Raw genomic sequence first — 13860 nt, 5'->3', positions numbered from 1 at the left:
TAATTAGAGTATAATGAAAATGCCAATGCATTATTCATTGCATATGTGAAGTTCATATTTTCCTTTCATAATGTCTTGCTATATTCAACATACAAATAATATATCGGTAATAAGAGTTACAATTGGAACAAACGATTTACTTCGATAGTGTGTTTTTAAAACGTACAGAAGGGTGTAATATAATCCATTCATTTCGAGGTATTTGGGATACTGCAATAAAAAATTTATTTAATAATTTTTATCTATGTTTTTACATGCTGTTTTTTACGTTTCTCGAAAATGTACTAAAACATTAAAAAAAAACCTATCATATTTGTAATTAATATCGATTATTTTAGACAATGGTCTAAAACTGAATGCCATTTTCCTTTCAGAATATTACCGTAAAATACGTTTTTCAGCAAAATACAACAAGTTAAATAACATTTCCAACAAAATATATGTCAGTTGGAATGTCAAAAACTACTTTATTTTTGGGACAAAGTGAGGAGAAAAAATACTCATAATGAATAAGAACAATTAAAACACATTTACAAATAATTTTGATAAAAAAATTATTGAGGAAACGCATAATCTAATCATATCATGGCTCAGTTTTCTTTCCTACATCTTACATTATTGTTACCGGTACAGAACCTAGTTGAATGCACTAAAGTACCAGGTTGCTTGACCAGTGACTCTTCTAAACTGATCACCTGCAATGATACAGTTTTTGATCAGTTTGTCATGAAAAGTAAGATGAAGTAAGATATTGAACACCAAAAATAAAATCAAAACCAGATGCGAAAGAAAGCAAAATAATCTAAATACTAGTTTACTTGTATTTCTGTCTGTTAAGAGTAGATACTATTACATGATTTATTTAAGAAACAAGAGGACCATGTGAACTATAAGTTAAACAAAAAGAAATATTAAATTAACTTTTCTCTGACATAATGGTTTAAACACAAAATAAAAGAGAAGTGTCGAGAATTAGTAAATAATTTTAGGAGCAGTTTAATATCTGAAATTTAACTTTACATTCACCCTCAAATATTTCTGAGAATGTTTTCTTACATAACAATATGTGTCAAATGATTTCCTATGAACTATTCCAACTTTATGGTTGGTTTGGGAGACGTCATAGGACTCAGTACAGAGTACGAAAAGTCGTGTGCGAAATCAGAGAAAAGGCTGGAGTAGTCCATAGGAAAGTATGTGTGTGTTTTCTTATAGCAAACACATACGTTTGCTAGTGGTCAAGAGTCTAGCAAGTAGACCACTACTTGTTAGTAGTGGTAATTTTTTAGTGGTCATACAGGTGGACCTGTAAATGCATTCTGCTGAGTCCACCGAGGGGAATCAAACCCCCTGATTTTAGCGTTATAAATCTGTAGACTTACCGCTATACCAGCGGGGGACCCATAGGAAAGTATTAAACATGTTAACATACTGCCTAAAACATTCTTTTAAAAAAAATATGAAATAAACATATTTCAACTTTGGATAATAAATTAATTTGTGATTTTAAATTTTTAAGGTATTAATCAACTTGAAACACAGTTTAAAAAAAAAGTAATAGAGGGATTAACGAATTTGTCTTGAGTTATCCAAAACAGTCATTTTTACTTAACGTATACAATTCAAGTTATTTTAGTTTAACATTAACAAATATTCAATATCTGTAGCTATATCATTGGGTTGAGTAGATGGTCCATAGCGGGTTACTGGTTTTCCGTTCTTATCTATAAGGAATTTCTCCCAGTTCCAACGGATATCACGACTGTGTTTGGGATCATAGAAGAGTGAATCTGAAGGAGCGAAATGTTCTTTTGTAGGGGGACAGTTTTTCTAAATGGCAGAAAAATAAACAATATATTAATAATTACTACACTAACTCTGGATAAAATCGCAAAAGTAGTAAAATTAGCTTGTTCGGAATTAAACACAAAACTACACAATGATACTGAAACTCTATATTTAGCAGTATGAGCCCACAAACATTCTGCTGTGCAACTGGGGGGGGATATAAATTAGAGAGTATCTTGGTATTAACGTACAAATCAAACTTGACACAAATTAGTACAGTTAAACTTAAGATGTTCAAAATGTAAAACTTTATGAAAAAGGAAATCGTTCGAAATTAAATAAATTAGGAAAGTGTTTACAGTTAGTTTGTTTGTTTTTGAATTTCGCGCAAAGCTACACGAGGGCTATCTGCGCTAGCCGTCCCCAATTTAGTGTACGACTAGAGGGAAGGCAGTTAGTAATCACCACCCACCGCCAACTCTTGGGCCACTTTTTTCCATCGAATAGTGGGATTGATCGGCGCATATAACGTCCCCACACCTGAAAGGGCGAGTATGCTTGGTGTGACGGGGATTCAAACCCACGACCCTCGGATTATGAGTCGAGTGTTTTAACCACCTGGCCATGCCGGCCAGTTTACGGTTGGAGACAGTTTTTGTACAATACAAAAATCAATGTTAAATTTATCTTACAATTATTGATTCTTCTGAATGTGGAATATCAAACAATTTTTAGACCGGGCGTAGTTAGAATTCGATACTATGGAGCAGAAGGTCCAAGGTTTGATCAGTGACATTCTTTTGAACAAAATCTTTATTTTTAGCCGTGGGGTATAATAACCACGATGTTTATTTCATATTTAAAGCACTGGATCCCCACTCCTTGTAGTTTACTGTTTTTTAAAATACATATACATTTTTGCGTAATAAGTGTTAAGAAAATTACTCCAATATACTTTTTAAAAAACAGTAAACTACAAGTAGTGTGCTAACAGCTTACATAACTTATTCAGTAATGTATTCTAATTCTTTCATTTTTAACTTTTGTACATGTATACGACGTCCAAGTGTGAGTAAATATAAATTAAATTTGAGATCAAAATTTTAAAAAATATATTTGATCAATACGTCTATTTTCAAGAATTAAAACATATACTGTAAGACTCAGTTGATGTGTGGAGATGTTTATTATAACAACCAAGCAGGAAAGGGCGAAGTTCAAAGCTTTGAAGTGAAACTGTAAAAACCACCATCTTTGGTTCACTGGTGGTGGTGGTGTCTGTATTTGTGTTGCAGGATAAACCAGCTCGTCTGTTTGTTTGTTTGGAATTAATTACAAAGTTACACAATGGACTATCTGTGCTCTGCCCACCAAAGGTATCGAAACCCAGTTTCTAGTGGTATAAGTCCGCATACATCCTGCTGTGTCTAGGTAGTACAATATTTTTGGTTGAATTGTTAATATTTCAATCAATAGCAATGAAATATGTGGATAAGAAATAGCCAGTTAGTATACCGTTTAGTATACACGTACGCCTAACTTTATTAACAGTGGGAGGAAAACAAGTTTAAGGAGGTACTGACGTTCGAAGAAGGTGAGAAAATTATTTATTAAAACAGTATTCAAAGTGAGAGGGCAAATGCCTTTTCTGATCTTCTGATTAAGCATCTATGATAGCAAGAGTTTGTTCAAAAATACCTTTTGCTGAAAATGCAGTATGTATCAACAGCTACATGGATTTTATAGCGGCTATGTTCACAAGGTAAAATAAACCACTACTGGGGATCATGCTGAAAAGACAAGACAGTGGTAATCACTGGTTAGTATACAGTCATATACCACATATCAGTGCATAGTATACAGCCATATACCACACATCAGTGTTTAGTACACAGCCATATACCACACATCAGTGTTTAGTATACAGCCGTATACCACAGACTACAATTCTTCAGCCGTGTATTTTTTATTAGAGTAGTTTCATGACTGGCTTGGGTTTTAATGACAGTTTATTTTAAAGATCGTGAGGTCAGTTGAGGTGAAATTAGAATAAGCAGGTACGGTAATGATGAAAGTTCTGATATGATAAAAAAGAACTTGTTAAACTCTGAAATAATCATGTTAATACACATAGAACTAGTCGGACAACTATCAAAAATAATAAAAAAGAAAGAACTGATCACTATTCACTATTCGAACTGGAATAGTAATTATTCATCTTATACTTTGAAGACTTTAAAACACACAAATAGTTCAAAGCAATTAAATGCTAGTCTAAATAAGATTATTATTATTATTATATTCTGATTTCCCATACTATAAGTATGCTCTTTTTATCTAGTGCATTTCTGGGATCATTTACATTTCGATATTCTTAGATAAAACTTCTGTAACGCTATATAGGTTACCTCAGTGTATGAATAAAAGTATAAACAAATCATAATATATTTCATTTATTGAGGCTTGCCTGAGTGAAAAATGTTCATAATGTTCGCGTTTACAATTCCTGAGATAAAAGATAAATATTAACGTTATTCTTACCATTTATTGATAGAGAACTCAGGTGTAAATATGCAAATTTATCTCAACTCAGTTAAACTGATTATTGAGTGAAATGAAAAATGTAGGAAAATATCAAAAATATAATATATTTGTTTGGAGTTAATCACAAAGATATACAATGAGCTATCTGTGCTCTGGCCCCAGTGGTATCGAAACTCGGTTTTAGTCCAAGTCTGCAGACATACTACTACGCTTCTGAGGAGGAATATAATAAGAGAGTTTGAATATTAAAATTTTATTATAAGAATTTAACTTTGAAATTATTCCAAGTTACTATATAAGTTAATTTTTACACGCGCTATTCGTTAACTGTTGTTGCACTAACCCGTGTTAATGATTGTTGCTCTTCCCACACTAAATGACAGGTACTTCTAAGGGTACAACAGTGGGTCGATAACGTAAAAATGAAAAACTTAATCTTAAATTAATACTTTTGTACATAAGAAACATTAATGCTTCATTCGATTGCTTTGGACTTCAATAAAATAACATGAAAAACCTTTTGTAGTAAAACTTGTATTTGTCTAATAAGTTTTAGCAAATACCCGTCACGCATTCAAGACAAGTTTTTTTCCTGTAATTTTGTTAATGGAAAGTATCGTAAATAAAACTTGACCCTTGACCAGGGGAGCTAAGTAACCTTCACATTACTTCGAGTTTTGATGATGAGTTTTCATCAGTTCAATCAATTCCTGTAACTTAAGTGTTTGTCAACGTATAGTTTCAAGGACTCAGATAGCTGAGGATGCACAAATTAACGTCAGTTTCCATGAGTAAGCGTACCAATAACTGTTAAGATTATTTGTCAAGGTTTCTTTCTAGCCTCTCAAGTCACGGGCATTGCACAATGAATATGTCTGTTAAAAACTGCTACTTGGTAAGGGACTAATACTATTGGTTTAAAGTTAAGACCTTCATGTTAAACTGTATTTAAAAATTTTAAAAGGAACTTTCTCCATTAACCAGTTTATAAATTATAACATATTTTTCAAAGTCAAAACGAAATATGCTTTGGTTTTGCTCCTCAAATGATATGTTTCAATTCACTTACGACAAACGTTTCTTTCAGTTTGCATTTGTTGAATATAGCCACATTTAGATAAAGTATAATATATATACATAACTCTTGGAAAGAAGATAGAATTTTAAATAACCATAAATAGCTTCTGAAATCTAAGCATCAAGGATTTTGTTTTGCTAACTATACTGAGAGTGGTCTGTGTGTTATTATAACATTTAGAACACAAATTCATTTGGATTACTGTATAGATGTCTTTTAGCATATGTATTTTACCAATAACTATATGCATTGACAACTGTGTGTTACAAGTTCATACAATGGGTTTCAACTCCCTTAAATAGTGGATATATTTTTCTCGAAATTTTTGTTTTTTCTTTCACTTCAGTATGAATAGAGGAAGTTACTTAGGTAGAAACATCTAACTTTTTCTAATTCTAGTTTTGTCGGAGACTTAGTTCACTAACTGGTATGCAGGAAATGTATCTTATGATGCCCCAAAACAGAACAATGTCTTTTTTGTCAGAAAATTCGGTAATGTCCCTGGGTTCGTCTGCTTTGAACTTAAGTATTACTGAACAAGGTTACATGGTTGAAAAGTGACTCGTGCAAATTGGATTTACGAGTTGTTATTGTATATTTAGTATTAAACTCCGTATTATCCACTGCGAGGTAGATTTTGCTAAGATTAATATTTGGCTTTATTTAACTTATTTTGTTAAAAATTGGTTTTCACGGAGCTTTTGTTTAAGCGTTGGCAACTTTATGCCTGTTTTATTTATTTTTACCAATGTAGTGCAGCGGTATGTCCCCATCAGTGGGGGACAGACCACAGGTAGTCCACTGTGTTCCTTTGTGTTTACTTTCAAACAAACGAATAAGCTTATCCTGGACTGTTGAGATAAAACTCACTATAGTTTCTCTTCACCTCTCACGTTCTCTTACCAGTTTTAAAGTATCGTGTTTATCTGTTTTGGTACTCAAGGTTTGTAGTTTCACTTTTTATCTGTTTTTATCCTTTATTTAAGACGAACTCAGCCATAGTGCACATAGTAGAGGGCATATACTTTGTTACTTAATATCCGTCGAGCCGTTAGTAAGCCAACATCATACTTGTTCTACTGTAAGTCCGTGTAAGTACACCACAACCGTATAACAGCTTCTTAGCATGTATATATTCTACCATTGAATACATGCACACCTTTATACAGTGATTTCTCGGTATACTTTACCAGTCAGCACAACACAAGCTGTTTTACTAAATTTTCAAGTCTGCATAAATAATAAATTAAAATGTTTTGTAACATCCTACTGAGCATTATTTTACGTATTTATTTCTCTTTCATGTTATTTTTTTTTCGAAGGGGTTTAAAAGTCGATTTTTGTGCATAATGCAGATTTTAGTAAGGACACCCATTCGGTTACTTAAGACGTTCGCGAAACTTTTATTAAAACTTTAATGAGGCTGAAGTTTACATCATATTGTGATATCCATTACTGTATATAAAATGTGACGTACATTCTTTAGAGAAAGGTTTGTGGTTCCGCAGCTTTCCAGTATCTTACACGCAAAATTGAAACTACACAAAATTCAGTTTCCAGCTGCATACTGAGCACTTTTAGAACTACATACAATTGCTGGCGCTGAACGCCCCTGCAGCAGATTCTCACCTTTAAGTAAATGGATAGTGGTTTCCTGGTGTATGTACTTTATCAGCAGCATATAAACAACTTTAGATAACACTATAGTGGATTCTCAATATGTATATTTTACTAGTTGGCATAGACCAATGTTTAATTAGGTATTCGCTATTTTTATGTGTGTGTGTATGTATGTATGTATTTTACCAGTCAGCATATACACCTTTGTTAGAAAACATTGTTGTCCTTTCTTGGTGTGTATTTTACCAATGATAACATCCATTTTCGATTAGTGTGAAGTAGTTTTGCGTTTGAATATTATTGTAAACCTGTTAGCACAAACCATCAAATAATAGAGTAGAAAGCATTCGGTTTGTATGTTATACGATTAGGAAACACATACCTTAAGATAGGTGTATAGAGGGTGTTCGTTGGCTCCGTTAACTTCTATCTTCTTAAACATGATGAAGTTCGGTTCAAAACCACCCCCTGGACGAACGTATTTCACCCCATTGAGGATTTCTGTTCCATTTCCACCTGGTTCTTGCTATTGAAGTAAAGAAAAACTTATGAAATATAGACTAAACATAATTACCGTACTTAACATCTACCGTATTTTGTAACTAAAGCATTTGAACCAGACAAGTTGAAATACAATTCTTTTTTTGAGTTCTTGTTTCTGCTGGCGTTCAGAGCTGAAAAAAAAAAATCCTAAAACTGTCAATTTTTGTTAGTTAGTGTCAGGAAGATCCTGCTCTCTAAGTGGTAGACAAAAACTCTAATATTGATATATAAAAGTCATTGTTCATACCGTTGACATTAGTTATACAACACCTTGTATGTGAGCCAAAAAGCCATTGTTCACACCGTTCACATTAGCTATACAATAGCTTGAGTTTGAAGCCAAAAAGTCATTGTTCACAGTTTTCACACCTTTGACGTTAGCTATACAATACCTTGTATTTGAAGCTAAAAAAGTCATTGTTCACACCGTTTACTTTAGCTATACAATATATTGTGTTTGAAGCCAGAAAGTCATTGTTCACACCGTTGAAGACAGCTGTACAATGTCTTGAGCTCAAAGCCAAAACGTCATCGTTCACACCATTCACGTTAGCTTTACAATATTTCATGTTCGAAGCTAAAACGTCATTATTCACACCGTTTAGGACATATATATAATATTTTGACCTCGGAAGATTAAAATTGTTCCAATAATCGAAAGCAAGAATAACGCAGGCCGCTTACACGAATAAAACCTTTAAATATGTCAGTAATGTCCTGTTTACATTAATAATATTTTTAAATATGCCAGTAGTGTCCAGTTTACATGAATAACACTTTTAAATAAGCCAGTGGTGTCCACTTTACACGAGTAATACCTTTAAATATGTCAGTAGTGCTCCGTTTACATGAATAATATCTTTACATATGCCAATAATGTCCCATTTACATGAATAACACCCTTAAATATGCCAGTAGCGTCCAGTTTATCTGAATAATACCTTTAAATGTACTAGTAATGTCCCGTTTACATGAATAATACTTTTAAATATGCCAGTAGTGTCCCGTTTACATAAATAACACCTTTAAATATGCTAGTAGTGTCCAGTTTACATGAATAATGCCCTTAAATATGCCAATAATGCCCTGTTTACATGAATAATACTTTTAAATATGCAAGTAGTGTCTAGTTTATATGAATAATAACTTTATATACGTCAGTATTGTTAAAAATACGCTTATCAGATAAGGAGTGTGGGCCATCGTCTGTGAGACACAGGTGACTCTGGATTTGAGACATTTACTGCATATCGTCCTATAGCACAAGTACTGTATATCTCTGTAACTAGTGCTAATAAGTACTGTATATCTCTGTAACTAGTACTAATAAGCATGGTATTCTATCACCAAATATATGATAAAGAGTTATGATGATCTTTGGGTGTGTTCTTTTTGTCACTGATAAATAACAAACTTTGCTCTAGAGATCAAGAAATATATTTTCAGTATTTAAACTTTAAAAGGGAGAGGACTGACTGTTTGTAGTTAAGCACAAATCTATACAACGGACTATTTGTGCTCTGCCCATCACGGGTATCAAAACCCGGTTTCTAGCGGAGAAATCCCGCTGTGCCACTGGAGGGAAAATGGGGAGGAAGACAGGATATTGTACAGTTCAAAGCTATAAGTAATCATTTTTGCAGGAAGTGTGTTTGCTGAGAGGAAGCGGAAACGTAAGGGTCCCGTAAATACATCCTCAGTGAAGCAAACAACAGAAAAGTTGTAGATGTTATTCGGCCCAATACATTTGTATAACGTGGGTTGCTTACAGAACAAGTGTTGTCAGTAAGTGAGCCGACTAAATATATGAAGTGTTGTACTCAAATTTTAAGCCAGCGCAATATCAGTAGAATATTTTGATCGTCTTGGCACTGACAACAGTGTTAAGATAACAGAATCAACTTGTCCACATTTACATTTTATACAAGATGATGCATTTGGTTGCAATGTTTTCATGCTAACCTCATTCTTCACATTAGCTTTACTACTTCTGTTAATTAATAATCGATTTTTTTAGTTTCAATGGAATCGTATTAAAACAAATTGACGTCATTGTCTATTGATTAATATGTCCATACTGCGAATCCGTGTATTCATGACTTGTATTTCATTGCTGTAAAAACGAGTTCAGCACGTTGGAGTCGGGAGTGTGCTTACAGAGTAGCGGCCAAATCCCAGTGTTTGATAAAACCAGAGCAATCCACGACTTGGTGTTGTATGCTTCTTTTACAGTCTATCAGACCAGAAATAGGGTGATTGTGAGAACATAGTCATTGTGTAGATTTACATGAAATTTAGAAACTAAAATATACCACGAATAAATCAATATACATCAGAGCCGAAATGTCTGTAAAGTCACTGTTCTGGCAATACAGACGTCTGTTTATACGATAATATTCATCACAGTAAATTATTAATATTTCTTTTTACATGTACTGTTATATTTCTGTTTGAGTCTTGCCTGGCATGAAATAGCGGCTAGGGCACTAGATTCGCGATCTGTAGGTAGCAAGTCCTAAGCTTGTTCGCCATTAGAGACATGTGACCGTATATCACATTATTCGTTGGTATAGAGTAGCCTAAGAATTGGCGGTGGGTGGTGTTGATTAACTACCTCCCCTTTAGTCTATGACCTTAAAATTAGGGACGGCTAACCCAGAGTAGAAGTGCATAGAATTTAAAACAAACAAATTGTTCAAGTCTACCTAAGTAACTTACCTTTTTGAACTGGTTGCAGGGAAAAGCGAGTATTTGTAAGTTGACGTAAGAAGACTGAAGTGCATTCAGTTGAGGGTAGTGCCATGTAAAACCTCAGTACGTTGCTACATTCACAATAAGCACCACTTTGCCTTTGAACTGAGATAAACTGATGTTCTCAGTTTCCATAAGATTTGGAATTGTAAAGGTGTAAATGGACTCCTTTCCTTTACTGGAGTTGAAGCACGTGCGCGCATTTATTCCATTGATCTCTGATACAATAGGCAATAATAATCCGCACGTTAATATAATTCGCAGTGCTGGCTCTACAGCCATTTTCGTGGATGTGTGACCGATGCACCACTGTAGGGTGCCTATCAAGAAAAAAATAGTTAGTTCCTTTATAAGAGTGTTGGCGAGTTAATAGAGAGCAAATAAGAAACAAGTTTACAAGCATGCGCAAGAATGTTTGAGATGTTTATCGGTTATAATTTTGTTTTTAAAAATCAGCCAATGGTAAAAGGTTTTCTTGTACATAGTCAACTGTGATTTAAAAATTAAACAGACAATGCCATTAAATACTTCCAGATTTTTGGTGTTGTCTAACACGATAAACACATTATTTCTTACCATACCAAAGAGTAGATACTAGGCACTTCTCCTCTTATTTCTTACAGCAATAAAAACACCTAAAAACAAGCAAACAAACATACACGAATCAGTATATATTCATGCATATATTTAAGGACATTATAGTAAGCATGAAACTATTCCAAGAATAAAATAATTAACTTTACGTGTAACTAAGTTCTTGCTACTGTATCCAATAAAGAACTATATAGTGTTTTTAGTATAATGTACCACCAACGATCGTGTTCATTGTATATCTTCCTTATTTGTACTGCGATGTTATTTACGTAGATTTTAAAAATCATTTATAAAATTTTCAGCATTGAAAGACCTGTGTCTGCTAATCTATAACGTTGTTAGATATGAGTTAGGACAAGGACACATATTGTTATATTTCGATGGCCAAGCAACTATCCACGGAGGCTAACCAAATGTTTCTTTACTTGTTAGAATACTTAATATATGAACGTATATTTTCAGGATCGTTTTTGAAATTATCGGTGTTGAAAATCCTATTTCTATTAATTCGTAACGTTGATAACTGTTATTTGGATAGCCAAGTGACTATCTGTTTATATATATATCTGTCTTTTAGAATGCTATTAGTAATTTATCTGAAAAGTTTTCGAGGAGATTTTCATTTGCAGGGCTTTTCCAAGACCTGATGAAAATCTGCGCTAGGAAACGAAATGTCGGTTTCAAATGGACACATTATTAATGTTTCTAACGAACGTTTGATTTGTTTAAATTCCAATATCTATATTCATTATTGTGTTTATTCATCTGTTTATAGTTATTAATGTTTTAGTTATCTTATATCTTTATGTAATTTCCACTCTGCATTCTTTCCATTTCCAACTATTACGAATCAAAGATCTGTATTTATTTCTCTCTTAACGTTTTATTTGTTTTATGTAACACAGCTGAGCTCTACCACAATGTAATATTATATGTGCCAATGAAGGTTGTTTGGCGAAAATGTTGAATATATTTTCCCTATTTTTACCTTTTTTTTGTCGGTGTATTAATTTTTTAAGTTCACATTTTAGAATTCCATTTATTATGAAATAATCCATGACTGTATATACGATGCTAGAATAAGCCCAGCTTTTGGTTGTGAACAAAATTACGAATTTTTAGATTAATCTTTAGTAGATAACGGTTTACTTCCTGTCCAACCTTAGATACAATGTCTGACAGTTCAGGCCCAGCATGGCCAAGCGTGTTAAGGCGTGCAACTCGTAATCTAAGGGTCACGGGTTCGCATCCCCGTCGCGCCAAACATGCTCGCCCTTTCAGCCGTGGGGGCGTTATAATGTGACGGTCAATCCCACTATTCGTTGGTAAAAGAGTAGCCCAAGAGTTGGCGGTGGGTGGTGATGACTAGCTGCCTTCCCTCTAGTCTTACACTGCTAAATTAGGAACGGCTAGCACAGATAGCGCTCGAGTAGCTTTGTGCGAATTTCAAAAACAAACAAACAAACTGGTAGTTCAAAACAAATTTTTGAAATTATTAGCTACTGAAATGATTTGACTTCATTTCTGTATTCGTTACACTTGGTTAAAGTCGATGTTTCGAGACTTTCCTACTCTGGAGAGAGTTGGCACTACTTTAAGATGCAGATATGACTACCTTTTTTAGTCTTACCTATATTACATTTCTCCTTTGCACACACATTCTATTTTAATTGTATCTTTGTTTCTATGATCAATAAAATAAGTAGAATTTCGTTTCACTGATAACACAGGCCTTTGATGGTTTTAGTGTCTCGCAGTGTAATATAAGTAGAACTTTCGTTTCACTGATAACACAGGCCTTTTGATGTCTTGCAGTTTTTTATGATCTATAGTAGTTCCTGTAAGCTGAATCTGAAAATGATATCAATTTCTTTCCATCAGATTTTTCACAAAATATCATATGTAATTTTATTTAAGTGAATAATTTTTGTTGAAATCGAGTCACATTTTGTTATGCTTAAAATGTTGACAACCATAGACTACAGATTTATCTAAGCCAATCGCGACGTGAGAGTCTTATTGATTGTTCTAGGATTCAAACATAACAAATATAATAATAATAAAATGTACCTTGTGGTAAACAGAATAATAATTTGATCTATATGAGATTTTTGTTTAACTTCCCTATTTGTACAAAATCCCAAAAACCTTTTATGAAGTTTAAAATTGTATTATTTTTCCCCAATATTTTCCTTCAGTTCGGTCGGGTAAGTTCCTGCTCTGTCAGTTGTGGGGGCGTTAAAATGACACTGCCAGCCCCACTATTCTTTGGCAAAAGAGTAGCCCAAGAGTTGGCGGTGAGTGGTGATGAATAACTGCCATCTTTCCACTCTCACACTGTTAGGTTAGGGATAGCCCTCGTATAACTTTGCGCAAAATTAAAAAAAAAAGAAGAAAAGACATTTCAGTTGGATGTATGTAGAACTCCAGATGTAACTCCATAATACATGTCCCATCTGGAAGCGTCACTAGGCACTGGAACACGGGGCCCGAGTCTCATTTTTATTTGACAGTACCATGAAATCTCAGTTAGTGGCTTGAAAAATCATAAAAAAACATGATCGATATCACACTGAGGTGACTAAAACTTCCACACCTAAGGGCCCGAGCCCTGAATCTTTTAAACACTTAGCGACGTCTATGCGGCTATTATTCTTGCATCCATTTTAACCACATTCAGTCACACTCTATTTAAGGAAATTTGTATTATAAGCTTCAGAAAAGCGATTTCCGTTATTTTCATTTCGAGGATTGGTTTTTGGAATTTCGCACAAAGCTACTCGAGGGCTATCTGTGCTAGCCGTCCCTAATTTAGCAGTGTAAGACTAGAGGGAAGGCAGCTAGTCATCACCACCCACCGCCAACTCTTGGGCTACTCTTTTACCAACGAATAGTGGGATTGACCGTCACATTATAACGCCCCCACGGCTGGGAGGGCGGGC

The 13860-nt window shown here is 34.0% G+C and overlaps 1 protein-coding gene across 1 annotated transcript; it reads right to left on the bottom strand.

Moving 5' to 3' along the window:
• Positions 1–201: 201 nt before the first annotated feature.
• On the bottom strand, positions 202–10706 carry LOC143229378 (glutathione peroxidase-like). Its single transcript, XM_076461618.1, has 3 exons — positions 10292–10706; positions 7413–7556; positions 202–1830 (listed from the first exon to the last, which is right to left on the bottom strand). Exons 1-3 carry the CDS (start codon positions 10604–10606, stop codon positions 1633–1635), a joined length of 657 nt encoding a protein of 218 aa, XP_076317733.1. The 5' UTR covers positions 10607–10706; the 3' UTR covers positions 202–1632.
• Positions 10707–13860: the final 3154 nt, after the last annotated feature.

This window comes from Tachypleus tridentatus, chromosome 10 (assembly GCF_004210375.1).
Source record: "Tachypleus tridentatus isolate NWPU-2018 chromosome 10, ASM421037v1, whole genome shotgun sequence".
Taxonomy (NCBI): domain Eukaryota; kingdom Metazoa; phylum Arthropoda; class Merostomata; order Xiphosura; family Limulidae; genus Tachypleus; species Tachypleus tridentatus.
This window is presented reverse-complemented; position numbering and strand designations above follow the sequence as displayed.